We start from the raw sequence: 25,993 nt of genomic DNA on the forward strand, positions 1-25,993 counted from the left end.
CGTGCTGAAACAGGGAAAAAGGTTGCCCACAAAAGCCTGCTTCGGTGTTAGGCAAGCTCCTGTCAAGTATAAAGCATTCTTAATGGTTCTGAAAAGGTTTCAAGGGTGGGAAGAAAAATTTAATGGCTCAAAATTTTGTCAAAGAACAAAAAATAAATGGTAGAAGTCAATTGAAAAATTCCTTTTTGATTATTTGCATAAAATATGTTTTACTAGAATTTTATCATTTTCTCATTGTTTCTTGTTCTTGCAGAAGTTGATTTTGTGCCGTAATAAGTAGGGTTGAGAATGGCTGGCTCCTTTCTTTTCTTTTAATTTAAAGGTATGTATGGACATCAAGTTTTTGGCTGCATGTTAACCTTCTTAAGCGTGTTAAGGTCACTTAGCTCGGTAATTTCTTTCAATATTGGAAGACATAGGACAAAAATAACACCTAAGTGCAGTCAAACCAGGATGTATCGAACTCGAAGGGGATCGCAATAGTTTGATATATTGATAATTCGATATACAGAAATCAGCTTGAGATGCCACTTACAATCGTGAAAAATGATACCGTATTTGTCTCGTAATCAACCCACTCGCATAATGACCCCACCCTCCACTAATATATCTCTTATATCTCTACAAAGAAAAAATATGCAGCCAAAATTTTGTGTTCATACTTTGTTTTATGTCTAAGCTCTCTTAAGGTATGCTTATTTTCTCTTGGCCTTCATGTGGTAATAAAATTTTGGCCTTTTTCTTTTCTTTTTCTGTGTGCTTATAACGGTTTCTTTCACATGGAGGATCACTAATCTGCTTTACATACCAAATAGTTTCATATGTTATTATTGATTTAACGTTTGGTTGACCATAATGTTATTGCTTCACAAAGCTGTTGCATCACTCAGAGAAAGCCGAAGAAACATTCTCTTAGCTTAAGCCGTTAAATGCATGACGTAGTAGTTTGCGGTGACATGCCACGTGGGAGCCACTGAGCCACGGTCGATCATCACATATTCACATCATTCACATCATTGCCCATGGCCTGTTAGTGACCTGCAAGACTAGCCATTAGCAGAAGACTTTGCAGGTATGTTACTTCCAATCCATTTTGTGAATGACGTTAGTTTAGCACTGTTCCAGTGACAAACTGCTGAGGCTCGCTTTGTCATGACCTATGCATCAGAGCAGTTCATAAAAGCATCTTAGGAGTATTGGAACTGTAATAGGCTTTATCAAATATTTCTGTCGCTTCTTACAAGTCTCAGCATTCTCAAAATGTAGTTTTTGCGCTGCCACGTAGGATTCCTCAAGACAGATTTTCGCGACGGGTTTTGTCCTACTTTTATGCCGTTCAGTGTCTTAAAAACAGGGTACTAGCATAGTTAAATTTTTCTCATAACATGAGAGAACTCAATGTTGAAACCATCAGCAACCGTGCCACCGTTTTGCATTATTGCTCTTCAAGTCTCTTTTGAAAGGGGGTGGTGGGAGTATCAGTGGCATAGGTAGGCAGTGGTTGTTATCATAGTGCATCATATCACAAGAAAACATTACCCTCATGAGATCACTGCTGAACTGCTGGCTTGTTCGCGCTCAGTTTTCATGCATGTGATGATAACATTTGCTTTTTACTGCGTTTAAGTATGGTGCTTGATTGCATTGATGAGAATTGGTGCACTTATCTACGTAGAAGTGGTGACAAACCAAGCCAGCACTCCACCCATCTTGTCATGTCTTTCTGTGTGCTTGTATGAAAAAAGTGCAACTGCGAATTATTTTTCTTGAAAATATGCATCACCAATTAGCCCTGCAGCATGTTTTATTTAGCAAAGAAAAAAAAAAGCCTCTGCAGAGATGAGTCTGGCAGCGTTTTTTGAGCCCACCATTCGGACAGGTATCTAGGCATGCGGGTTGAAATATCTCTGTAAATTGCTTTGATATGTTGCGCAAAGTTAGATTAATGCAGCCGTGTCACGTTCATGGCCTTCTCTTGGATCACTGAGCACTCGCATTGCGAGTGAGATTCCAGTACATTGTTGGTTAAAGTGCCAGACCATATTTGTTTATTTAATCAGCTCAGCTGCTGTTGACAGGAGAAAAATGTAACCAGACGATGCAGAACATAAAATGAACTGCATTATGGGGAAGGGCAGTTAACTAACTTGTACTCTGGAGCAATCTCACACACACTTGTAGGAGGGCTCATGCACGATATGGTGCTTTCAGTACAGTCTCTATTTTTGTGTGTGTGTGTGCGCACGCATGCGTGCACATGCGTGCGTGCGTGCGTGCGTGCGTGCGTGCGTGCGTGCGTGCGTGCGTGTGTGTGTGTGTGTGTGTGTGTGTGTGTGTGTGTTCACTGCAGGGGATAGGGGTTTTTCTTATTACTGTCATGTGTTACCTGTGTAAGAGGCTTTAGCTTGAAAAGCCAGCATTAAGCAGAGAGATTGTTTTTTGATTTTCTCTGAGTGATATAACAGTCTGCATCTAGTCTCCATTACTTTCAATATGACTAACATGGATAAAGTCAAAACTTTTTTTATTTTTTCATTTTTGTTTTGCAGTTAAAGGTTTCTTGTTTTACAATTTTACTAGATTGTAAAACAAAAATGTAAAATTCTTACACTGTTACTTTACTGGTACTTATGTGGCTATTCCCAGCCGTGTCATTTTTTTCATCGTATCCTTAGGTTTCACAGTTACCCAAGTAAGCATGCTCATTGGCACCAACAAAGAGGCGTTATAAAAATATCACCAAATGCTAATCGGTTCACCATCTCTGTTATGCTTGCCTTCATTTAACTGGCATTGGGTTTAGTTTAAAACCAAACTTTTGCACTTTATTTGGCACTCTTATTCTCCTCTTTTATAGCATTTTTTTTTTTCGAGTTCTGACTGAAAAGCAATGGAAACAATCTAACATCTTTTCATGTTACCCTCTCAGATCAGCAGCACAAGGGCAACCTGCTGACGCTATTCCTGCACAGCCCACTGACGGCTCTTTGCTTCGTGTGCCATGTTGTGGATGTGCCAGTCTCCCTTTGGGACAAAGCCCTGGGCCACCTGAACCGCTTCATGGCAGAGGCCAGTCGGGTCCTCATACGCTCCCGCAGCATAGGTATGCTCAAACTTTTGACTCTTGTATATCAAAAAATCAGTGAGGGAAAGCACAAGACTCGTAACTGTAGACAACATTCAAGTCATGCTGGAGGGTAAACTTGTTGCTCATTCCATTCCTTGTGACCTCACTGTAATGAAAGATTAAGTGTTCTTGTGTGCATTTCTTCCCATCTTTGTGGCGTTCATTGGGCTGTCTACAACTTGCAGTTGATGGCGTACTAAAATACCATCGTAGTGTAATTAGTGTTTTTTTGCTTGAAGTGCCTTAGATGTACAGAGGACTCCTGTTAACATGAACTTGGTTAAGATAAATTCTCGGATGAGATGAACAATGTGAGACCGTCAGTTGGCTGTCCTTTGGTTAAGTTGAAAGTTCTCAGTGACCACGAGCCATGACGACCTCAAGTAACGGCACTCACAGGACGTCCGCGTGGTACTATTAAGGAAAAAAGAATAGGTATGTAACGTGTTTTTGCGCAAGTGGGCCACAATAAAGGGCTTCCGTGCACTGCCATGAAAAAATTATGGGGCACACTTCAGCTCGGCCTTTAAGCGTATGACACAATACAGCTTAGGCTACAAGCCCACATATAAAGCTCCGCTTTAACCCAGTCGTATTAGCGTGCCTGGGTGACCTAGGGGAAACGTGAATGCAACAGTCCTGGCTGATTGATTTTGATATCACCCTCCCATATGAAAGGAAAGACCCGAGTTGGCAGCTCTTTCCAAACGTAATGTCAGGCAACCCCACGTCCAGTCAGTGCTCATTCATGTCGGCTGCCAGCTACCGCCTACCAGCGCCATTCTCTTGATTTTTCGCTCACAGCACCAATGCTGGATTTTTGGTGAGCGGGGCTTTTAACTCTATCGCATTAAAGTTTCAGAAAGCTGTCTTGCGGGAGTGCACTTTCTTGTGAGGAAGCTTTTTTGCTGATGCAGGAAAGGTAGGGTGCCATCGCATCTGTGATGGCAGAGATTTGACATGGTGAGACCTTTGCATCGTGCAAGCGTCATTTGCAACGCACTGCCTCCCACAGACTAAAGGTGTGCATGCGCAAAGTGCACCCGCTTGTTGCCTTGAGGATTGAAAACTTCAGACTCGCATTTTCAAATAGCGTGGCCTCACAGCTGTGCAAAGATGGCCAGGTATTGGCGCTATGAGCAATGCCTGTGGCACACAGAAAGGTGCACGGTGGAGCTGCTCAGAGAGTGTGTGTAAACTGTGTGGCAGGGGGTGTGGGATAAGACAAAACATGGCTACACTGCTGCAACTTCAAAGTGCTTGGAGCAGGATTGAAAGCAAAAAATCAGAAAAGGAAACACAAAACTAGCAATCCTTTAGGATACAGTGCGACAGATGAAACTGAAAAAACAAGGCTGAACCAATGCCATTTTTTAAGTGGGATAGTAGTGAGCTGGTTTCATGCTCCCAATCTTGAGCTCACTTCATGCGTAGTGCAGTAAATGCTTTATTTGCATTTATTCTCACTCTGAAACACTTATTTACTATTTTCATGTAACGCATGTGTGAACACACACATAATATTTAAGGGCACTTCTCTCAAGCCAAACTTCTGATAAAATGAACAAATTTTCTGGTCCCTTCAAGTTCATCTTAAAGGGAGTCTGCTGTATATATATTTCTGTGGGTGGTATTAAATGAAAATCCCCCCATGCTATTTGGAAGGCAGGTGTTTCTATGAATGAGTTGTTAATAAATTTACCTGCCTTATACACACAGTACTTGTCTTTCCTTGTGTGCATACTAGTTTCGATTGTGATTTGTCTTGATTATTCAGGAAGGTGAAATGGGATGGTGAAGAATGAATAGCGCCATTTTTCAGAGAGATCTTTACATGTGCCAGTGCCATAGAAGGGGTCCAGAAATGTTTTGCATAGAGACAGTCATCTCCCGCCTGAAAGTGCCATTGTAGTGTAGTGCCGTTAGAGTTTAAGCAACCTGTAGCCCTGCTGCAGTACCTGAAAGCTGGGCAGCAGTGCCACACATTATGCGCATGTGTATGGCAGAGCTAAGGGCATCCGCGACTGTGACAAAGAACTAGCCAAATCAAGTCCTTAACTCTGGAATGTGAGTGCGGCACACGCGGGCGGCAGGGCTCTGGGCCTAGACCCTAGCAAACACAGAAGGTGTGCACGTTTCACCACCTGCATCCTTGGTCCCCTTGGCAGAGGACAGGGAAGCTGGAGGAAAACACGGTGCCACTTGCTGCTACTTGGGTCCATGGCGGTCTTCCCATTCGATTCCTGTCCCACTGTGGTGGTGTAGTGGTTAGGGCGCTAGACTACTGGGCCCAAGGATGCGGGATCAAATCCTGGCCACGGTGGCCGCTTTTCGATGGAGGCGAAAAGCAAGGCGCCCATGTGCTGTGCTATGTCATTGCACGTTAAAGAACCCCAGGTGGACTAAGCTTTCGGAGCCCTCCACTACAGCGTCTCTCATGGACTGAGTCGCTTTGGGACGTTAATCCCATAAAACCAAACCAAACCAAAACCATTCGATTTACACGCACTGCCTGGCTTCGAAACAGAGACGCAATATGTCACCAGGGTGTGGCTCAGTGAGGAAGCAAGGCCGATGCAGGAAGAATGGAAGGGAGCGTGATTGACAGCAGTTCTCAAAAGAGCTTCCCTTTGGAAGTAAGCAGTCAGTATCTTACCATTTTGTTAAGCCTCTTGCAAACAGCACCAGGTTTTCAATCATATTGAATGAGTACCCATGTGTCATCAAATTTAGTACAAATAAAGTCTACTGCGGAGTTTTATCTTTGCAATCTGTGAGTAGCCTGATTCAAAGAAGCCAGCTGCGATATTTGTTTCTAATTGTGATGCAAAAGTCTATTTAAGTTCTGAGATCGCAGATGGTAGAAGTGTGTAATCTCTGTGGATGACAAGACTGTTGCACTACCTTATGATAATAGGGAAATCTAAGTGCAAGCTGACCACAATAGCATGTGTTATTGAGCACATCGAGATATTACATGCTGCTGCTAATAAAATTTATTGCTGCTAAAGTAAGTTTACTTGCTATCTCACAGCTGGAAGTTGTTTAGAATGAGTTCATTGAAGAGTTGATTGGTGATGGAGGAGAGAATTGGTCATTTTGGTGCAGACACTGTTGTAACAAAGCCCATGCAAGTACAGGGAGCACTCTGAGGTCAGATAGTAAGGGTTCATAGAAGACATCCTTTCAAGAGCTGCACCAACAGAAGTTGCATCAGTCAGTCACGTATAGTAATTTTATATGCAATAGTAAATAAGTATTTCTAGTAAATTATTTTGTATAACATTCTGTCTGGCACAGCTCTCTACTTCCACCACATAACTTGGCTAGAGTCCAAGGCCAAGAGCCTGTTTCTTGTAGTCTGATGTGACGGAGCACTGCCTCCCTTTCTTGATAGCTGAATCGTGCAGATTCAGCTATCAAGGATCGACACGAATGTGGATCTGCTCTGGATCTGCACGAAAATTTTAACTTAACTAGAGTAGCATCATGTTCCTCACAGAAACTTTTACTTCTTCACAACCAATATTTCAGGCTCAGTGAAGTTCAAAAATTTGATACTTCGGGCTAAAATGGATGCCAGCAAAGCTCTGTGATGTGCAGAAGTTTGATTTTTCAACCTAACATAAATGCGAGTATCGCTGAGAGCACTAAAAGCTCGCAAGCCTGGATGTGTGATCGTGATGATAGTGGAGCAGTGGCAGTGCCTGCTGCAGCTCAGCTGTTGCTACTTCTCGTGATGGGGTGGAAGGAGGTGGAAATGGAGCATCTGGTTACAATTCGAGACTCTTGTAGTGCTACAGCAGTGCAAGAGGTGTGGCCATTGAAGAAGAAGAGAGTGGGATCATGGTGGTGCCACAAAAGCGGCATAGGTTGCTGTTTCTTCGTTGATCAGACAACACAGGTACCAGCGGGGTGATAGATTGGCACTGCTTGAATTTTCCTTTGCGTCCCGTCTGCATGACTGTTGCTGTCATTGAACTTGGGGTCTGCCCTTGCCTCGCATCTTTTTCGTAAATTCTTGAAGCTCCGGGACCATTTGTGCGAAGACGTGTGCCAGAATATGCAGAATACCGAGAGCACTGGCGAGAGGTGTACATTTTAGCATGCTTGCATAAGCTTGTTTGTTTGTTGGATCATAAATGTTTTTTTTTTTTAATATATATATTTTTCACTGGTCAAATTTCAAGGCACTCAAATCTTGCTAAGAAAACATTTCAAGACAAGAAGTGAATTAGTACAGCAGGGAAAAAAAAAACTGACTTATTCAGTAATTTTGAGCTTTGGGAGTTGCTATAACGGGGTGCCGTAATGGTAGATGCCTTTGTCCTGTGTTGTACATTAGTATATGGTGATGGCAATGATGGTGACTTGTGGGTTTTGTAGCAGTCGAACAAATTTGAAACTCTGTTACTTTGCAGTCTGGATTAGGCCTGTTATAAGTGATGCAGCTAGGCCTATTGTGCATTTTGCTGGAAGCAGTGCTTAAAAACATGGGAAGATAGCAATGAAAAGGAATGGGTAGAGAGAGCAAAAAGTATCGCATAACTCTGAAGTCTTCTTGTAATAATGTGACAGCATTGCGCAAACATCCAGAAAAATAAACCTCTGAACCCTTCCTCAGTATGGGTAAACGCAACTAGCATGGCTGCCATAAGAAGGCACGGCTGTGTATGTTTCATCTGTTGAATTCATTGGCGTTACCATATAAAAACTGCATGCAAGATACTTACAGCATCATTTTCTGTAATTTAGCTTATCCAGAAAAGTTTCAATCTTACAGGCAGGAAAAAAAAATGGAAATAATAGTGGGTTTGAGAGTCTTATTCTAGTAGTAAATTTCTCAGTTTTGCTGTAATGTCAAATTTTTCTGCAGTTGCATATTGAAGTCTTCGTTGCACTTTGGGTATTAAGCATATTGATGTTTTTGTTCTCTAGATCCCGCATACTTGCAATTCTATGGTGATGACTTCCTAAGGTTGTTGATGCTGAGGTTTATCTTCTGTCATGTTGTCCTAAAACTACATCGAATGTTCAAGGTGAGTTCACTTGTGCTTCTTATTTGTAAGTGAGCTTTAAAGAGAATTTGAGTCTCTAGCTTTTTGAAAGGGCAGAAATTCAGTCATACGTGAACTTTTTTCTTGCAAATGCGTATATATGTACACGCACACTTGTATATACATACCTGTACACAGTTCGTACAGTTATGTATTTTTTCCTTCTAGTTGTGGTATTGTTGTATGCAGCATTGTATATATTTTTTCACTGGCTTTTTTTTTTTATAAATCAAGGAAAACTTGCCAATATTTGAGCTTTTAAACATAAGTTTTTACTACTTTAAACCAGCATATTTGTGCACATTTTAGAAACCATTAAAGGCAAACCAAGGTTTGCCTTGATTAAAGTGCTGAATGTTTAAATATCATTACTTGTTCTAAATACTTTAGAGGTTGCACAAGTTGAAGCATACTGATTTTATTTTTGTGCAGCTTAAAGGAGATTGAGTACAGAACAAATTATGTCACAATGTTATGATGCAAGTGAAAAGCTCTGGCTTCATGTTGTTTGAATTGAGCACTTCGGTGTCTACAACACGAGGAAATATAATTTTAATTTGGCATGGAAAATCGCATGGCGCAAAGTTAAAAGCCACCTTGAATTGGGACCCTCCCATTGCTAGTGTGTCCCACCAGGTGATCACATCTCAGTGAGCTATCACTGATCTCCTTAAGTGTGCATTTTTCTTTTTCTTTTTTTTTTCTCAGGAGCGCTCATCATGCTTTATTATAATAGTTTGCACTCTCTTTAGCGTGCCCTTAAAAAAAGCAATGTTCTCTTCGCATTGGTGGTGATATGCTTGTAGTTATATGCTTGTAGCTTTTGTCACTAGATGTCATCACAATGTTCTGAACCTCACGGATAAAGTGGTAACCATGGTCCTCTAAAATGTGCTTCAACGAGGCATATGGTCCTGTGTTTCTTTGAGTAGTGAAACGAAAATTGACGTTAGTGCAGGCAAATACAGATATAGGGAATTATCAAATAAAACAAAAGTAAAATCAAAGTTTGGTTGGTTCATGCTTTATTTTATAGGAGTTATATCTGTATAATGAAAAAAAAAAAAAAAAAAACATTCAAAATTTGACACTCGATCGGTCAGAATGAAACAGGTTTTTTTGCATTGACATGGCTAAAAAATGCATAGCGGAGCACAAAAACTTAAGAAACTCAATATTTAGATCATTTGAGTCTCCTACTGCAGAAGCATGCTTAAATCGCCTGAATGGTCTCATACCGCATCATCTAGGGGCAGCAGCAAAAATTAGCATCAGCGACTGACAAGCATGTGACCAGCATGTGACCGGCATGTGACCAGCACATGGTTGAACCAACCCTTCTTCAGCCGTGTGTCCTTGTCACAACTTCAGCTGACCCGGACATGCGTGCTGCACTCTGAGAGTCTTTTGACTCCGTCATACAAAATGGCACACAGAAGCGCAAAGGAGTTTTGCTTGAGACAAAAATCAAACGTTCTTAGAACAGTCTAGAGAGAGCAAAGCGCACTTTGGTGCTGCCCTTGGCACTGTGTCTTGCTGTGTCGTTAGTCTTGAACTTGAGGCTGAAGATTGAAGACATCCACACCAAAGGCACTGTGAAGAACAATCGAAAGCGAGCCCTTTCACCGTGTCTGCTTGTGCTTCTGAATGTTAAATTTCATGGCTTTGTCACTGCTGATGACAACTTTGTTGTAGCACCCAAACTGACCGACTAAGGAATTGTCAGCCAGCTGATTTCTGCTGATTATGCAAGTAGTGCTGATGACAGCGAACCAGAAAGTGAAAAGCGAGCTTTAACAGTGCCAGTGTCGCTAACATGGCCATGATTGCGCTATTTATTAAATAAATCTGTTTGTGCACGGGGGCAACATCCCTGCTTGTGCATTCATTTTTACGCTACAACGTGGAACAGGCGAAATGCCATGTTTATGCAGAGTTTTTAATTAGGAAATTGCATGTTTTTATACCCTTGTGCTGTCCGTATTGGAGCACCTTTTAATTGATTTTATAAACAGACTTGTTTGCAGGAATTTGTGGGTGTACTTTTAAGACAAATATCGAATGGGACAAACAAATTTTCATGCTAAATAGGATTTTGTTATAACGAGGTTCGACTGTTCTAAAAATGCCATATTACTGTCTGATGGGTGAGATTAGGCAGGCTCAAATCTTTTATTAACTGCTGGGAATTTTAACACATATTTCTCTTTTTCAAGGCCACTTGGGAAAAAGGAAGGGGGCAAGTAAGGTTAGAAAGTATTGACCCGTTTATTGAGATTCATGACACGAAATTCATGCGAGGAGAAATTCCGCCCCTCTTGAGCAGGGAGCTGTGCACACGTGAACAAAATGTCGCACCTTAGGGTGATGGTAAAGATTGAATTCAACTATGGCAATTGGGGTCTGGCTGGACCCTCTCTCTTCTCTGCCATGAGGGCAAAGCCAAGGACCAAGGGTTTCATTGACCAGCAACACAGAATGCAGAGGACCATTGTCAAAGACAGCGAGTCGGCCAGCGCAGGCCTGGCCTGTCGCACAGTGATATACAGGCCACTGAGTGTGATTAATTGCACTTGAATGAGGCAAATAGAAGCATGTGCAAAATCTCTTGAAGGAACTGGCCGACAAATCTAAATCTGGAGAGGTTCTTGTGTGGTGGAGATATAATAAAGCCTGTGAAGCTTTATGTACGAGCGCATTTGAGCTAATATAGTACATGCTCTGCAAGTAAATGATGTGGCCTATTTAGAAAATTTGGCTCCTTTTCAATTGTAAGGCTTAAAACTTAGGATTGAACGCCTCTGAGGTGTGGCTGAGTGTTAATTACTATGAAGATAGTGGCGCAGCACTCTTTTACATTACACACAAGCTCTTAATGCATTATTTGCCAACCTAAGTGACTTGTAAATTATACACAACATGCTCCCGAGTGCTTCTGAATCAATTTTTTATTGCTCCAAAACGCTGCAGATTGGAAAATTGAGGGCTTTGAAAATTCATCCAGCTTTCATTTCACTATTGGTACCATCGCTGGTATTGATTAACAACATTCAGTGGGTAAGTTGCATTGCCATGAACATCGCCGCTGAATCACACATTCCAGTACACTGCATAATCGTCTTTGAAATAGGGTAACTATGCTATAAAACATGGACGACAGTAAGAGAAGCAGATAGGATGCGCGTATGCCACGTAACACAATATGTTCCCTGTCTGTGCAGTGTGGTCTATGAATTTCCTCCTCCTTGCAGGTGTATTGATACCAGACAGATGGAAAGGAGTGTTAACATTCATTTAAAGAAAAATTTCAACAGTCTGCCTTCTGATGAATATTCCCCTGTTGCAGAACATTTCAGGGCCTGGGAAAAAAAGGCAAAGTGCCTTCCGCTTTTAGATAAGAGAGATTTTGTACATGCATAGGAACCGTTGCACACAAGAGCTGTTCAAGGCGTGTATTGTAAAGAAAAACGTATGTGCTAGCAGTCCCTCTGTCGTGCTTACAGATTATGAGGTGTGGTCTCTGGGCACGAGGTTGTAATGGTGACGAATTGATAGCCTCGCGCATGGCTTTGTTCACTGTATGAGTCAAATCTCGATGTAACGAATCACGCGGGACCGAAAAAAATTATTCATTACATTGAAATATTGTTGTAATGAAAGTTCTTCGGCTACAAGCCAGTGGTCAAACCTAGGTATGAAAATGACTGACCTTGGCAGTAGGCACATGTGCAGTCAAGCAAAATCGCAACTGAAAGCTTTGCACTAACTTCAAAGTTGATTCATTTGCAGAAATCAGTTATTTTCTTCTGACGCGTGCAGTGCACACGACCGCACACTACATTACACCACTACAGCACATACACCTTCCACTTTGCACAACACTTCATCGGGTGCGTGATTGCATCGAGCAGCGAAAGTATAGACTTTGTCCATGCACAAAAAAATATCAAAGTTCGATATGACCTCATCTTCAGTGTTCCCTGAAGTTTGAAAATCTTGGCTTGGTCTTTCAGAATGATCACGGCAGTCGATGGAGCAATGCTAGCTGTCTCCAGAGGCCGATCCGTTTTTTTTTTTTTTTTTGATGCGCCGATTTCTTTGGCACCTTCGCTGGATGCAGTCATCATCAGATCTGCATAAACTTCACAATAAGATATCCGCGACAGAAAAGAAAAAAAAAAAAAGAAGATACACGCGTGAATGGCACGAAAGATCATCGACCGTCGAATGACACACAACACAGGAAGAAAAAAGGCAGGGCGGCTAGGCCTGCTCGCTACTGCATATTAAACCACAGCCTTGTGGTGGCGCTAGGAGCTAGCACTAGTTAATGTTACTATAGGGACCGGGTGCCCGTTGTATGGCGCCACCGTCACCTTGGCGGTGCCGCTCGCGGCAAAACACTCTTCAGCGGAGGACCGAGGAGGCTGAGCGGTGCAGCCGGTTTCGTTCTGCGAGGCATACTCAAACATGTCTCTACCTGTCGTTCTGTTGTGTAGCATTGAGAGTTTAAGTAACCGCAAGGAATATTTTTCCACCAGAAATTCTTGAAAAGGAAAGAGCTGTCCTCGACAGGGAGTGCGTTTTTTTTTTTTTTTTTTTTAACCGGCCAGCACATGGTATTTCTGTTAAATACTCGAAAATGCCACGTGCTCAATTTCACCATGCTCTAGGAATGCCTTCATTAGGTGCTTATGTAGACGACTTCGGCGACGGCAAATGCGCCTGCACTGTGCATTCATCTTATTTTTGTTCTTGTCGAAAGCCACCTGAAGATCAAATACCACTGAGCCATGCAGCCATGGCGCCATAGTAGTGGTAGTTGTAATGGTCAGCATTCATGTGAAATGAAAAAGATGTTGCATCTGTCTTTTGTAGCAAGAGCTACATTGGCCAGTCTCGCCATTTCGCCGTGCCTGTTCGAAGAGTGGAAAAGAAGAAGAGAAAGAAGGCAGATAACATGGTAGTTGGTAGAGGCGAACGACAACAGCAAGTTGCTAGGACAGAAGGTTCGTTCGAACGTTGTGACGACGGTGTGCCCCGGAGTTCAACGTAGAGACGATGTCATACCACTAGAAATCTTCTACACCCAAATGAGAATGGTCAACGAATAGAGGCAAGGGGTGCTCATACATGAAGGGATTCCCCTATGGCATAAAGCTTAAACCATAGAGTAAGCTAGTATGTGAAAAAGCCATGCCTTTACTTTGAAGCCGAAGCTAAGCGTAGTCATGCAGATTGCTCTCACGTCACTCCAAGTTTAACCTCAAGCTAAACCACATCTAATTTTTTTTTTTATGATAGGCTCAAGCAATTCAGAATAGGATAATAGCAGATGACATTCCAGCTTCAACCTTGCAACAAGAGCTGGAAAAGGAGAAGAATGAACCAACAAAGCAAAAGTAGGACAATCTTTTTGGTAGGAAAAGCAAACAAACATACTTCCAGGACTCCCTGCACATGTGCGCGGCTCCGGCCTTGAGACTATCAAACTTAATCATAATATAAGCGAAATAAGGAACAACCCGTCAGCATCATCTTTACATCTATGACAATGCTCTGATAGAACGCGTAGGAGCTGCTACATATAATTGACTTAGGAAATGCTATAATATGAATGTTTCTCTCGACGTGCTGCGAGTTTGTCAAAAGAAAAGTTAATTTTCCTGCTCTGAGGAGCGGCCCTACGTTTTCGGACACCTGCTATGATAGAGGGATCTTAGGAGTATTTGGCTTTTGCTCGTCTAGGCATTCTCCCAGCGCAGGAAGTTCAATGCAATTGACCGCACCTGCCTTGAGCATTTGAAGGCAATGTCCAATACTGACAAAACTTAAATACAGCCACCAGACAACTAAGAGGGCTTTCTATTGCTAAAGGAATCTCTCTGATGGCTCGTTCGCTGAGGTGTTCTACATTATCAGCTATCAGCATACCATGAACTTCAGAGCCGATACCTGACTGCTGTGGCCGCATATAGATGAATGTGAGAAGATACGACCATGTAGATAGTTCTCCATTTGGACATCAAGGATTCTGGATAACTGAAAGCCATTCCTTTTACATACCCTGTCACTGCAACTTACCGGAGTGCCCTTAAATCTGTTTTACAGCATTAGTCATACAAGCAATTTCTCTGATATAAAAGGCCTTTTCTTACTATGTCCTAATCAGGAAATCTCACTAAAGCTCCAATGAGAAATACTGTATTTAGGCGGGCCAGGAAATTGACGCTGCTGAGAAAATACGTAAACCGGTGTCAAGTGCAACATGAGTGCGAAATAAACAACAGAGAAATATTTGCTACTCGTGAAGAAATGTGTGCGGGACCTATTAACATTCCAAACGACAATCTGCATGCTTTAAAAAAAAAATAATAATAAACTGCGTTCATGCTCGTTTCCATTAATTAAAATACTTCTTTTTTCTGTTCGCCTCTTATAGCAGTTTTTGTGACCATGTGTGAATGAGCTCTGCAATGAGTGATTTTATTAGGCGAGAAGGGCATGCCCCAAACGAGTGTTAACAAATTCCAAAAGTATCAACGCAGAATTCTCAGCACCGTTTCATTGATTGACAAACGAAGAGAGAAAAAAAGACAAAAAGGTAATGGGAATAGCACTTGTTCGTGGCTCCTATCTGTTAAGAGAAAAAAGTAAATACTCTATAACTTTGTCAGCGAAAGTAGCTGCACAAACATTGTTTATGCCCATCACTGAAGAGCGTATAATGCGGCTCGAAAGATAATGGTGGCTGCCTTTTCCTTTTCCGTGCTTCGCTTTTCTTGTGCACAAACGAGGAACTGCTAGCGTTGTAACTTAAGCTGTTGATTTCCTCCGATTCCCAATTGTCAATGCAATGACTACAGATGGAGTGTGGCTTCGGCTCCGAGACTCTTGTGCCGTCACTCCTGAGGAACAGAAAACACAGCATTCGGTTGCAGCCGGATTTTAAAAAATTCGGCACTTTCCACTGCCACACAGTAACCAAATACGTAGATGCGTGCCTCTGTCTTTAAAACAACCGTGCTCCAGTCACCCGCCACACATGTCTGTGTAGAAACCCGCAGAAATGAATTGACTTAGAAGCGTCCGACGAGTTTGCATAGCTGCCAGTGCAGCCAACAACACATCACATTTCGCCAGACTTCATTTCGCCGGACATATTCACACAACTAGCCCAACTTTATGCTTTCCTGAGGACATATTCACGCACAACTTCATCTAAACATCACAATTTTCAATTTGCACACTAACCAATGACAAACAGTGCGCTGCAATGCATTGGCAACGCACCGCATTCCAGCATCGAGCGAAGCGCCGAGAGGCGGCGGCACCCGTCCAGTTGTCCGGTCCCTATATAGTAACTCTAGCACTAGTAATGGCATAGTAATGTAGTAATGTAGTAAAGGCATAGTAATGTAGCAATAAAAATTTAATAAATGGAATGATGGTATAGTTAACCAGTCTAAAACAATATTCAAGGTATAGGAGAAAAAAAGAAGCGTGCATAATAGCAACTGCTACCATCCCGTTTCAAAGGGGACGCTCCTATATTTCTCTACAGCCCACTGACCATACACACAAAAATGGTGGTTTCTGTTTCATGCAACAGTTGCGACACTCTTTAATTTTAGCTGAATTCATAATACTGATGTTCCTAGATTATAGAAGAAAAAATACGTACATTATTCTGAAATATGTGCTATATTGCAATTCGTAATTCTGAAATATTTTTACATTGAAAACATAGGAAATCTGCTGGGGATTTTTAAAACATTCATTAATTTGAAAAATTCGTTAATGTGGTGTTCGTAGTAACGAGATTTGACTGTATGTGCCATCTTTCATTTAGTAAAATGCAGTTGTGAGTGTGCACGTGTTCTGTCCACTTCTGCTTGTGGCATCCGCGTTTTCTAGCACAGTTGACTTATTTCCCAGATGAACATCTGCCAATTAGCCCAGCTTGCTGCACTGCATAACACTGCATAAACTGCTTCCTTACTGGTGCTCTGTGTAGTCTCAAAACTTCTGCCATGTAATGCTGGTGCCAGTGTGCTGGCGGGTGGCAGCGCTGTCCATATGGTAGAGGCACAAGCAGGGTTGTCATGAGCAGCAGTTTCTGGATGTGGCTTTGGTAGGCAGTGTATCGTTCCTTGAGGTCCTATCCTCTAAGGAAATGGGAGCAGAAAATTTCAGCTTGTAAACATGTTATACCTCTTCTTGTTGCATGCTCAGGAAAAACTTTTTTCCCAGAATGATGGCACTTTCAAGATGACAGTCCGGTGCATTACATTTGTGGGATCGGCTGAAAAGTATTTGATGGTAATGAAGCTTCCTGCATCTCATGGGTGTTTAAGAAGCCATTCGCTCTGGCCATGCCAGCTCATAATGAGAAAGACATGCTTGTAATGTGCGGCTTACCTATGCTGTAGCTGTAGCTATGATAAGGATATTTCTGCTGGGAGACATTCTTTCCTTGCAGGGGAACTCAAAAATTTGAGTGATTAACATTTACAAATGTCAGGTACTTGCTTGTAATAGCTCTAATTCTCATTATCATTAGCAACCAAGAGATCAAAAGTGTGGTAGCTAGAAGTGATTTGTTGACAAATATGTTGCACATTTAGTGTTTATTGTGTGACAGAACCAGCAGACATTTTAAGGACACAAGATAGTAAAACCTTGTTAATTCGACCCAATGTTATTCAGAAATTCAGATTATTCAAACGGGGAGCGTGGTACTAGCCGATGCTGATCTGAGTCTATGGTGTCGGATGCTCGTTCATTCGGAAATGGGCAAGGTCACGTCAGTCAATTCAGCGCTGTGTCGAAATATGATCCACAAAACCAGCGATCATCCAAATAGACCTGCCCTAATCTGAATTGCTGGAAAGGGGGTGCCTGCACGCAAGCACACCGAGGATCACAAGTGTGTCATTGCCAAAATATAGTCCAGCAGCATAGTTTTAGTTCTGCTTCTCTTAAATACACGCTATCCTGCTGCTGCCATCAGGTGTGCATATCATCCTTTTACAATGTTTCTGACGCTGCTTTGCTCATCACTGGTCTTATAGTTTTATTTTTGGATGGCGTTATCTCATTGTAATGCCTGCGTAATATATTTTTCTTTTGTACTGCCGTAGGATGGTTCGCCACACATCTATGTGGTGAAGCATCATAAGAACGTGTCAGGGCCATTTGTGAAGAGGCACTTTTGCCACAGTGCCACTTTGCAAAAAGAGCCATGAAGGCAGTTACAATTTTAGAACAATTCTTCGACATTCTAGGCAGTTTGCGTATAGCAAATCACTTTACAAAACAACAGATTGTTTTTGTTGTTACCACTTAGTTTTCGTCTTCTATTTATAGACAGTGATATTTCAGTACTTTTTTAGGTAAATTTTGCTGTGATGCAACAAGTTTGGGGCAGGGTTTTCTTTTTTTTTTTTTTTTTGGCGATATTCGATCATTAAAATGTTCATTTTCCCATGTCTCTTAAAGGCCAGAAGCAGGATTTTACTATATAAAAAGAATGGTGTGCTCTGCTGCGGTCCATGGCTTTAAAACTACCAGAGTGCATTTCTTTTCTTTTCTTTTTTTATTCTTTCCATCAGCATTTTCGAGCGAAATTGTGTTTAAACTAAGCCATGGTCTCTGTAATATGAACATGTGGCAGCCCCTCTTATGTTGGTTGAATAATCAAATTGTTCTGTTGAGGCTTAAGGAAAGGGATTGCTGGCTCTAATGGTTGTGCACAATTTTTATTTGGTTTTGCAGCATCATGCTTGCACTAAAAAAGCTAGGCGTTTAATGGAGTGCATCAGGGACGTTGCAAACTAGCAGGCCCCAAAGGTGCACTTTATTAAAGCTTAGTATAATAGCTCTCGGGCTGTGTCCAAGTGTCTTGAAGGATTTGTTAGACGGTTGGGTAGTTAGGAATTTGGTCCACGCCTGCTGCTTTATTGAACTCGTATGCATAGTTGCACTTGCAGATTTCTGTGTGGATTATGCAGAGCTCTTTCCCTGTGGCTTCTTCTGTGATCTTTAAATGAGAGTAAAATGATGTTCAAATTCACTTGCTCTTCACAGTATGTATGTGAGTAGCAGGGCAGACCCAGATAAATCAGCTTGTTGCTTGAATTGGGAGATTGAGAAGAAGCGACGAAGCCAGCCACTTTTGAAATCAAGGAAAGCATTGAATAGATGTTTTGCATTGTAATGTTTATTAGAGGAGAATGACTTGCATAATTAATGAGATAATTTTACAGGAAATACGAGAGAAGATTACCAAATGCCACCAGTGGGATCCATATTGATGACCTGCACACAGCGATAGCTCTGCTCCTAGCCAGTGGCTTGAGGCTGGAGATGAAATTCAGGCTGCGTGCACTTATGTCTGGTAGACTAATAATGACGAGATCATTGGCAGACGTGGAACCTATACTTCATTTACTCAAAGCGTGCAGGGCTGGCAAAGCTAGCATGCCTCTGGCTACGTCTGTTCCTGAAAAATAATTCAGCTTACTTCAGAAATACTATGGGGGTTAATTCTCGTAAGAGAATGCGCCACGGGGGGGCTAGACGCTACAGTCGCCTTCTAGCCCCGACGTGCCAGCCCTAGCAGACAGAGCTGTGACCCCCAACCCGCGGTGCGAGAAATCGCCACTGCGGCGGGTTCAGGCCAGAGGGGACAAACACCGAGTTACGTACTCGAACAGAGTTTATTGCACTGCTCGAGTACACGGCAAAGGAATAGCAATTAAGAACAACCACCGTGTAGCGAGCGAACGCCGCGTACGGGGGTGAAATAACAACCACCTAATAGGGAAGCGCGTCAAGTAGGTGAGAGGAAGTGTCTGCTCACCTGACACAGCTTCTCGCTCACATCCCGTTGCGGTAAGTGCCTACGGTCAGTGTGCGATTCTCGGTGACGGCGGTGGTCTCCTCGGCAGAAATCATGAACCGCGCGCGTGCGCGCCCATTCGCCGAAGACCCCGAGCGAGTTGCTGCAGTCGCGCTCCTCGACACGGAACGGGAGAGGAGGTCTCCCGGTTACGCCGGCAGGAAAGAGGGAAGCCCGCGGCAGCGTCGCCGCAGGGCCCGGGAGGCGGCGGGGGGTGGCCAGCATGCCCTCTCCTCCGCCAACCTCTCTGCCAGCGCGCGTAATCATGTGTGTTAATTACGCGCGGGCGTTACAATGGAGGAAGGGGATTGTGAATCCCCCCCTCCCCCCCCCTCCTTAAAACCGCCGTACGGCTAAAAGTAGTCACGTTCACCGAGGGATATACCGAGGGGGCCGGCTAAACGCCGTTTAACTTTTAAACCAAAAGAAAACCATTTAAACCCAAAGAAAAGTGCCAATATACAAAAAGTTGCAGACAGCTCACAGCCACGGGTGTCGGAGGGGTAGGCAAGGCCGACGACCACAGGAGACGACCTTGGAGCTGGGGACACACGTGCGGCGGCCGCAGGTCCCGCTTCTTCACCGTCAGTCAGCCAGCCTTGGATGTGTCGATGGCTGAAGGCGCGCTGCTGCATTCATCGTCGGTCAGCCAGGGAAGCCTGCCGGGGGACGGGCAGGAACTGCGTCTTCGCGTTGCGTAGCGTGTTGCAGGCCCCCCTCATCGGGTCGTCCGCTCGCTCCTGGTCGGCCTCTTTTCCCTCCCTCGTTGACGCCGCCGATGGCGAGGGCAGCGGGGCGCCAAGCTGCTCCCGCTGGTGAAGCCACGGCCGCGAGCACCGAACGGCGCCGAGGCGGGCTCTTTGCTGCAGCTTTCGTCGTGCTGGACGCAGGGGCCTGTTCCACAAACTCCGGCTGGCTCGCTCCGTAGTCGACCGGAAACCGTTTGTCTTGGCTCGGTTGACGGTGACAGCAGGCCCTGGGTGCAGGAACGCGGCCACTCCTTGGACAGCATACCCCTCGCTGCTGCAACGGTCGTCGTGGCCTCCGCCGCCTCCCCTCCTTGCTGGCTGCAATGCTGTCTTTTCCCTAGTTACATTTTTTTCTTTTTCAAATCTACCCCCGCTCGATCTTTTCCAAGAGAAAGCGCGTGCTTGCTCTGGAAGTAAAATGCACTGAATATTAACAGAGCGTCCCATTTATATTCAGAACAAGAAATTACTCCCTGCGCATTGGTCAGAGTTACGTCTGCCGTTGGCGCAAGTCGTAACGAGGCGCGATGCTCGAAATCCCAAGCCTTGCCTCTAGCTGCAGCTGCCTGCTGGTGGGGGAGTGCGTCCTCCTCGGGCCACGCAGCGGGGCTCGAATTGCGGTGCGCTTTGTGTAAAGTCTAGCTCCGCCATCTTCGCTTGCAGCTCTGTCGCGCGTCGGCGTGTGCCCAACGCAGCAACCGTGGCGTTGTTGCGAACTTATAGAGCAAGTTCTACCCATTCGACAACGTCACCATGCACATCACTAAGCAGCGAAATGACACAACTTGAAGAAAAGTCTAAGGGCCGTTCGCATGCTCAGCGATGCACATGTGCGATATCGCTCGTATCAGCGTGGCGTGACCAACCTCGAAGGACTCGCGTGTATCCTTCGCGTGGGGAAAGGATTGCGCAAGGTGCTATAGGAGTACAAACGGCAGTGATCCAACGCGGTCACAGCAATACAAGCTGTGTAGCGCCCACACAGGCAGCAATACCAGCGTGCCCTTTGTGCGCCGCGGCCGCGCCGCTCGGCTCCCGGAGCCCGTCGAACACTGGTCGACAAAATAAAAGAAAAAACAGGATCCTACCGCTTTCCTAAAGCTCCCTTAAGGCTGACTAGGCTCCCCACTGCACCGATGGAATTAAAACGGTCAGCACTTAAACTCAGAGAAGCCGGGTAGGCCGGCCCTTCTCTGAGGCTGCGAGCCATCGCGACTAACTGGCTAACGGGCGCGGCAGAAAGGATAGTAATAACACTTCTCATGCCTTCAACGTGCGCGTGCAAAAGTACATACGCTACAACGTTTCCAGTTCTCCCGTAGAGCATGGTAAGTCAAAACACTACGAGAGAATGCCCATCACACCAGCGTGCGCGCGTCACCGTGCTGCAGAGTAGTGGAGTCGTGTGACCTCCTGCTCTCGCAGAAAATTACAAGATCACAGTGGCTAGTGTCCAGCTCCTGATCTCTCGCAATAATAACAGTTAAGGTGGTTTTGCTTGCTTGCCGTTGTGCACTCACCACTGCATTATTAGAAGAGACTGAGAAGTCAGCCCTGCTCACTGCCATGGCTAGTCTATGTGTCGAAAACCCGATACACAGACACTCGGTTTATCGCACCTCTGGCCCCACGTTGGGCGCCAAGATATGGGGGTTAATTCTCGTAAGAGAATGCGCCACGGGGGGGCTAGACGCTACAGTCGCCTTCTAGCCCCGACGTGCCAGCCTTAGCAGACAGAGCTGTGACCCCCAACCCGCGGTGCGAGAAATCGCCACTGCGGCGGGTTCGGGCCAGAGGGGACAAACACCAAGTTACGTACTCGAACAGAGTTTATTGCACTGCTCGAGTACACGGCAAAGGAATAGCAATTAAGAACAACCACCATGTAGCGAGCGAACGCCGCGTACGGGGGTGAAATAACAACCACCTTATAGGGAAGCGCGTCAAGTAGGTGAGAGGAAGTGTCTGCTCACCTGACACAGCTTCTCGCTCACATCCCGTTGCGGTAAGTGCCTACGGTCAGTGTGCGATTCTCGGTGACGGCGGTGGTCTCCTTGGCAGAAATCATGAACCGCGCGCGTGCGCGCCCATTCGCCGAAGACCCCGAGCGAGTTGCTGCAGTCGCGCTCCTCGACACGGAACGGGAGAGGAGGTCTCCCGGTTACGCCGGCAGGAAAGAGGGAAGCCCGCAGCAGCATCGCCGCAGGGCCCGGGAGGCGGCGGGGGGTGGCCAGCATGCCCTCTCCTCCGCCAACCTCTCTGCCAGCGCGCGTAATCACGCGTGTTAATTACGCGCGGGCGTTACAATGGAGGAAGGGGATTGTGAATCCCCACAATACAGACAAGCATCTTTAATTTTGACAGACCTTAAGTACTGTCACTGGCAATATAGTTGCACTTCATCTTACCTCTTGCCAGATTTTTGTCTTTCCCCCAAATGAGACCTTGATCATAAAGAGTAGCTTATGGTACCTAACTGGCATGCCTATTTGCTCTGACTGCGTTACATAGTTCGCCATATGTGGACATTGACCTGAGGGTTCAATAGCTGAATGCCTCACTGCCATGTCTGTGAATTGCGATGCCAAGTTTATCATTTTCTACTTTTCCGTGTTTTCATAAAATGCTGACCGAGGCTTCAAGGGGAAACGCAAAAAAGTGATATCGCTTTGTGGGCGCACTACTTGCATAGTTTCCTCAAATGCTGCGCACTTAGCGTAATATGGAATATATGCATTTGAATTGTCTTTAGCGTGCTTTCGAAACTTCTGTCCTCAGTAGTACACACTTCCACGTGTTCATATGCATATGCATGCACACGTTCACACACACCTTCATTACATTAGAACCTCGGCGATACGAATCTGACGCAGTAGCGGGAAAATTCGTATCATCAAAGCAAAAGAAAATAAGTACGCCGAAGCATGGGAAAGGCACTCTCGCAGATGTGTTTACATCCAAGAAGGTTTATTATGGTCGCGCGGTCACAGCTCACCACTCATGGCACACACAGCATGACAGGAAATTGTGACGTTTGTGACATGCGGCCTCCAGGTCACCGTGGCCTCCATGGAGTTCTCGCGACGCATACAGCACGACAAAATATTGTGGCATGCCAGCTGCGTGGCTCCCCAGACTTGCTCGCAATGCGTACAGCATGAGTAGTGGTCGCGAAGTCTATGATGTGCAGCCCTTGTATGCCAGCCGCGTCTGCCGCCGACTATTACTCACAGCCGCGCCGCTGAAAACTTTTCGCCGCTTGGAAAACTATCGCAATGCTGGCGATGTGTGGTCCAGCTACCTCCGCATACTTCTCGCGGCGCGTACAGCATAACAGGAGACGGCAACATGTGGGCCACACGCCCGCCACATATGCCGCCACCAGCTGCTGCGGTTGCGATGTCTGCAGTTTGTGGCCCACCGCTGAAAGCTTATCACGCTGTGAGCCCGACAGACCATTGCAACATTGGCGAGGTACAGACCATGCTTCACCACAAACTGCTCGTGATTCGTAGATACAGGGCTGCCTGTGATCGCAGAGTCAACGATGTGCGGGCAGTGCGTAGTGCTCAAGGTTGCGGTCGCAGTTCACACGTTCATATCATCGTAGTGGCACGGGAGTGTGTTCGGAATGTCTGAAATTTTGCACTTTGTAACCAATGCACTCCAGTCAGGGAATTTTGTGAATTTATATCATCCCGAAATTCGTATCAACCGGATTCATATCGCCGAGGCGGCAGTAGTGTTTTATACAAAAACTCGTGTTGCGCTAGCATTATGCCGTACAATCCACCTCGCATATGGATGTCTGGAAAAAATATACAGTAGAACCCCTTTATGGTAAAGTCATTGGGACCGGCAAAAATCTTTACTATACCAGGGTCTTTACTGTATCAGTTGTTAGTGATCATATGGTCCTGAAGATGCTGTCTGGTAACCAAATGGCTACTTACTGAACTTGACGTATTGCTTAATGAAAAAAACTCTCTCAAATACCTTCCACCCCTCTCTTATCTTCACTTCGCTCCATTTTTTCAATTATAAAATTTCTTGTTTATATCTTGTGGAAGTACTTTTCAAGCATGGCGGCAATGTGGCTATGAATACAACTGAGTTTGATTTCATGTGAAAACCAAAGCGTTGCATGAACACGGCGTCATTTTCTGCTGTTTCTGTCTGTAAGAAGGCAATAGATGAGAAATTCATGCGGCAGTCAGGTACTGCAAAACTGCACACGCCGCGCCTCCAATTCTTGCCACTGCTGCTTCGTACTGCACAGTGCTGTGAATGTTCGGTTGTTTCTTCCCTTCCCTAATTCTCACTGCACTTTTACTCTCCTTTATTTTCTGAACGGATCGCGCCGCCTTCTTTCCATGCGTGTAGTCAGCTTTACTTTTTTATTTCCCTATGTGCTGCATGCTTTCCCTCACAGCTCTAAGGCCTACGTAAAGTTGGCATATCCTAAGTGCTACTATGCCTAGTGGTAAAGCTATTTAAAAGAACACTCGGCATTTTTTGGAAGTACTTTTCAAGCATGGGGGCAATGTGGCTATGAATACAACTGAGTTTGATTTCATGTGAAAACCAAAGCGTTGCATGAATACGGCGTCATTTTCTGCTGTTTCTGTCTGTAAGAAGGCAATAGATGAGAAATCATGCGGCAGTCAGGTACTGCAAAACTGCACACGCCGCGCCTCCAATTCTTGCCACTGCTGCTTCGTACTGCACAGTGCTGTGAATGTTCGGTTGTTTCTTCCCTTCCCTAATTCTCACTGCACTTTTACTCTCCTTTATTTTCTGAACAGATCGCACCGCCTTCTTTCCATGCGTGTAGACAGCTTTACTTTTTTATTTCCCTATGCGCTGCATGCTTTCCCTCACAGCCCTAAGGCCTACGTAAAGTTGGCATATCCTAAGTGCTACTATGCCTAGTGGTAAAGCTATTTAAAAGAACACTCGTCTTTTTTTTTTTTTTTTTTTCGTTTTCAAATAATAAAACTTGCCTCGCGATTCTAGGTAGCGTTTGTGCGGCGATGTCATTTCATGGGAAGTCATCTCAGTGGCCAGACGCACTTTACTATAACCGATTTTTATCAAACATGCCTTTACTATAAAGGGGTGGTACTACAGTCAAATCCGGTTATAACGAACTGCGTAATTCAACGCAATTTGTTCGCTATATAAAGTATTTCGCTATAACCAAACCCGTTTATAACGAACTTTAGTACCAAATTCGTTATACACGATGTCCAGACAGCGCAGCGAAAACGCACTAACTAAAGAAAAACCGTGCCGCTCACCATGAATCTACAAAAGAAATTTATTGCAGATAAATGCTCACTTATTTGCAGTAGGCAGTGATCTTCGCCTGAACACTGCATTTAACTCCATCAGCGAGAATCGCACTTTCCACACGCGACATCATTTCCACAAACTCCAGTCCGCTTCCCTGTATTCCGGAGCAGTATCGGCGCAGCAGATCGGTAGCAGCGAGGGCTTCGTGCAACGTCGGGCGAGGGCGATCGTCCTCCGGCGGCGGCTCCTCGGTCTCCTCGTTCGCACCAGATGCCAGCATGTCGGCAACAATTTCCGAGTCCAACGGGCTCGCTGTCACGGCTACGTTGTCGTCAACAGTGAGAAAATCCTCCAGGGCAACTTCTTCAGGCACAGCGTCAGGAACATTAGCGAGTTCTTCCCACAGCGTGGCAACATCGCTGTCATCTTGCACAGTGTGCGCTTCACTAGCAGCTTCTGCATCCTCTCGACATAGTCCAGCATGGTGGAAGCAGTTGCGGATTGTGGATTGCGTCACGTCTTGCCAGGCACGGTTAATCATTTCTATTGCGGCCAGCAAATTAATCTTGAGCTCGTCGTTAACCCACAATTTCACCAACAGCCGCTCAACGACGCGTTTCCTGTAGCCCAGCTTGAAAGCGCGGATGATCCCCTGATCGAGGGGCTGCAAAACCGCTGTTGCGTTCGGTGGCAGGAAACAAAGCTCGATGTTCTTGAGCGTGACGCCGCAGTGGTGCGCAGAACAGTTATCGAGGAGGAGGCAAATCTTTCGCCCGCTCGTTGCAAGTTCCTCGTCCCAGCCACGCAGCCACGCTTCGAACAACGTTCTGGTCATCCAGGCCTTAGAATTTGAGTTGTATGT

General features: G+C 44.9%; 1 protein-coding gene across 5 annotated transcripts in view; it reads left to right on the forward strand.

Moving 5' to 3' along the window:
* Positions 1-25,993, forward strand: part of LOC146204696 (protein SCAI) — an 85,572-nt gene that overhangs the window by 39,450 nt on the left and 20,129 nt on the right. For all 5 annotated transcript variants that reach the window (XM_084589410.1, XM_084589407.1, XM_084589408.1 and 2 more), the window contains 2 exons: positions 2,930-3,103; positions 8,066-8,166. In XM_084589410.1, the coding sequence (XP_084445536.1) occupies positions 2,930-3,103; positions 8,066-8,166 (275 nt within the window). The remainder of the gene's footprint in view (positions 1-2,929; positions 3,104-8,065; positions 8,167-25,993) is intronic.

The sequence above is a fragment of the Amblyomma maculatum genome, chromosome 1 (genome assembly GCF_055883805.1).
Source record: "Amblyomma maculatum isolate TAMU_Amacu chromosome 1, ASM5588380v1, whole genome shotgun sequence".
NCBI classification, from domain to species: Eukaryota; Metazoa; Arthropoda; class Arachnida; order Ixodida; family Ixodidae; genus Amblyomma; species Amblyomma maculatum.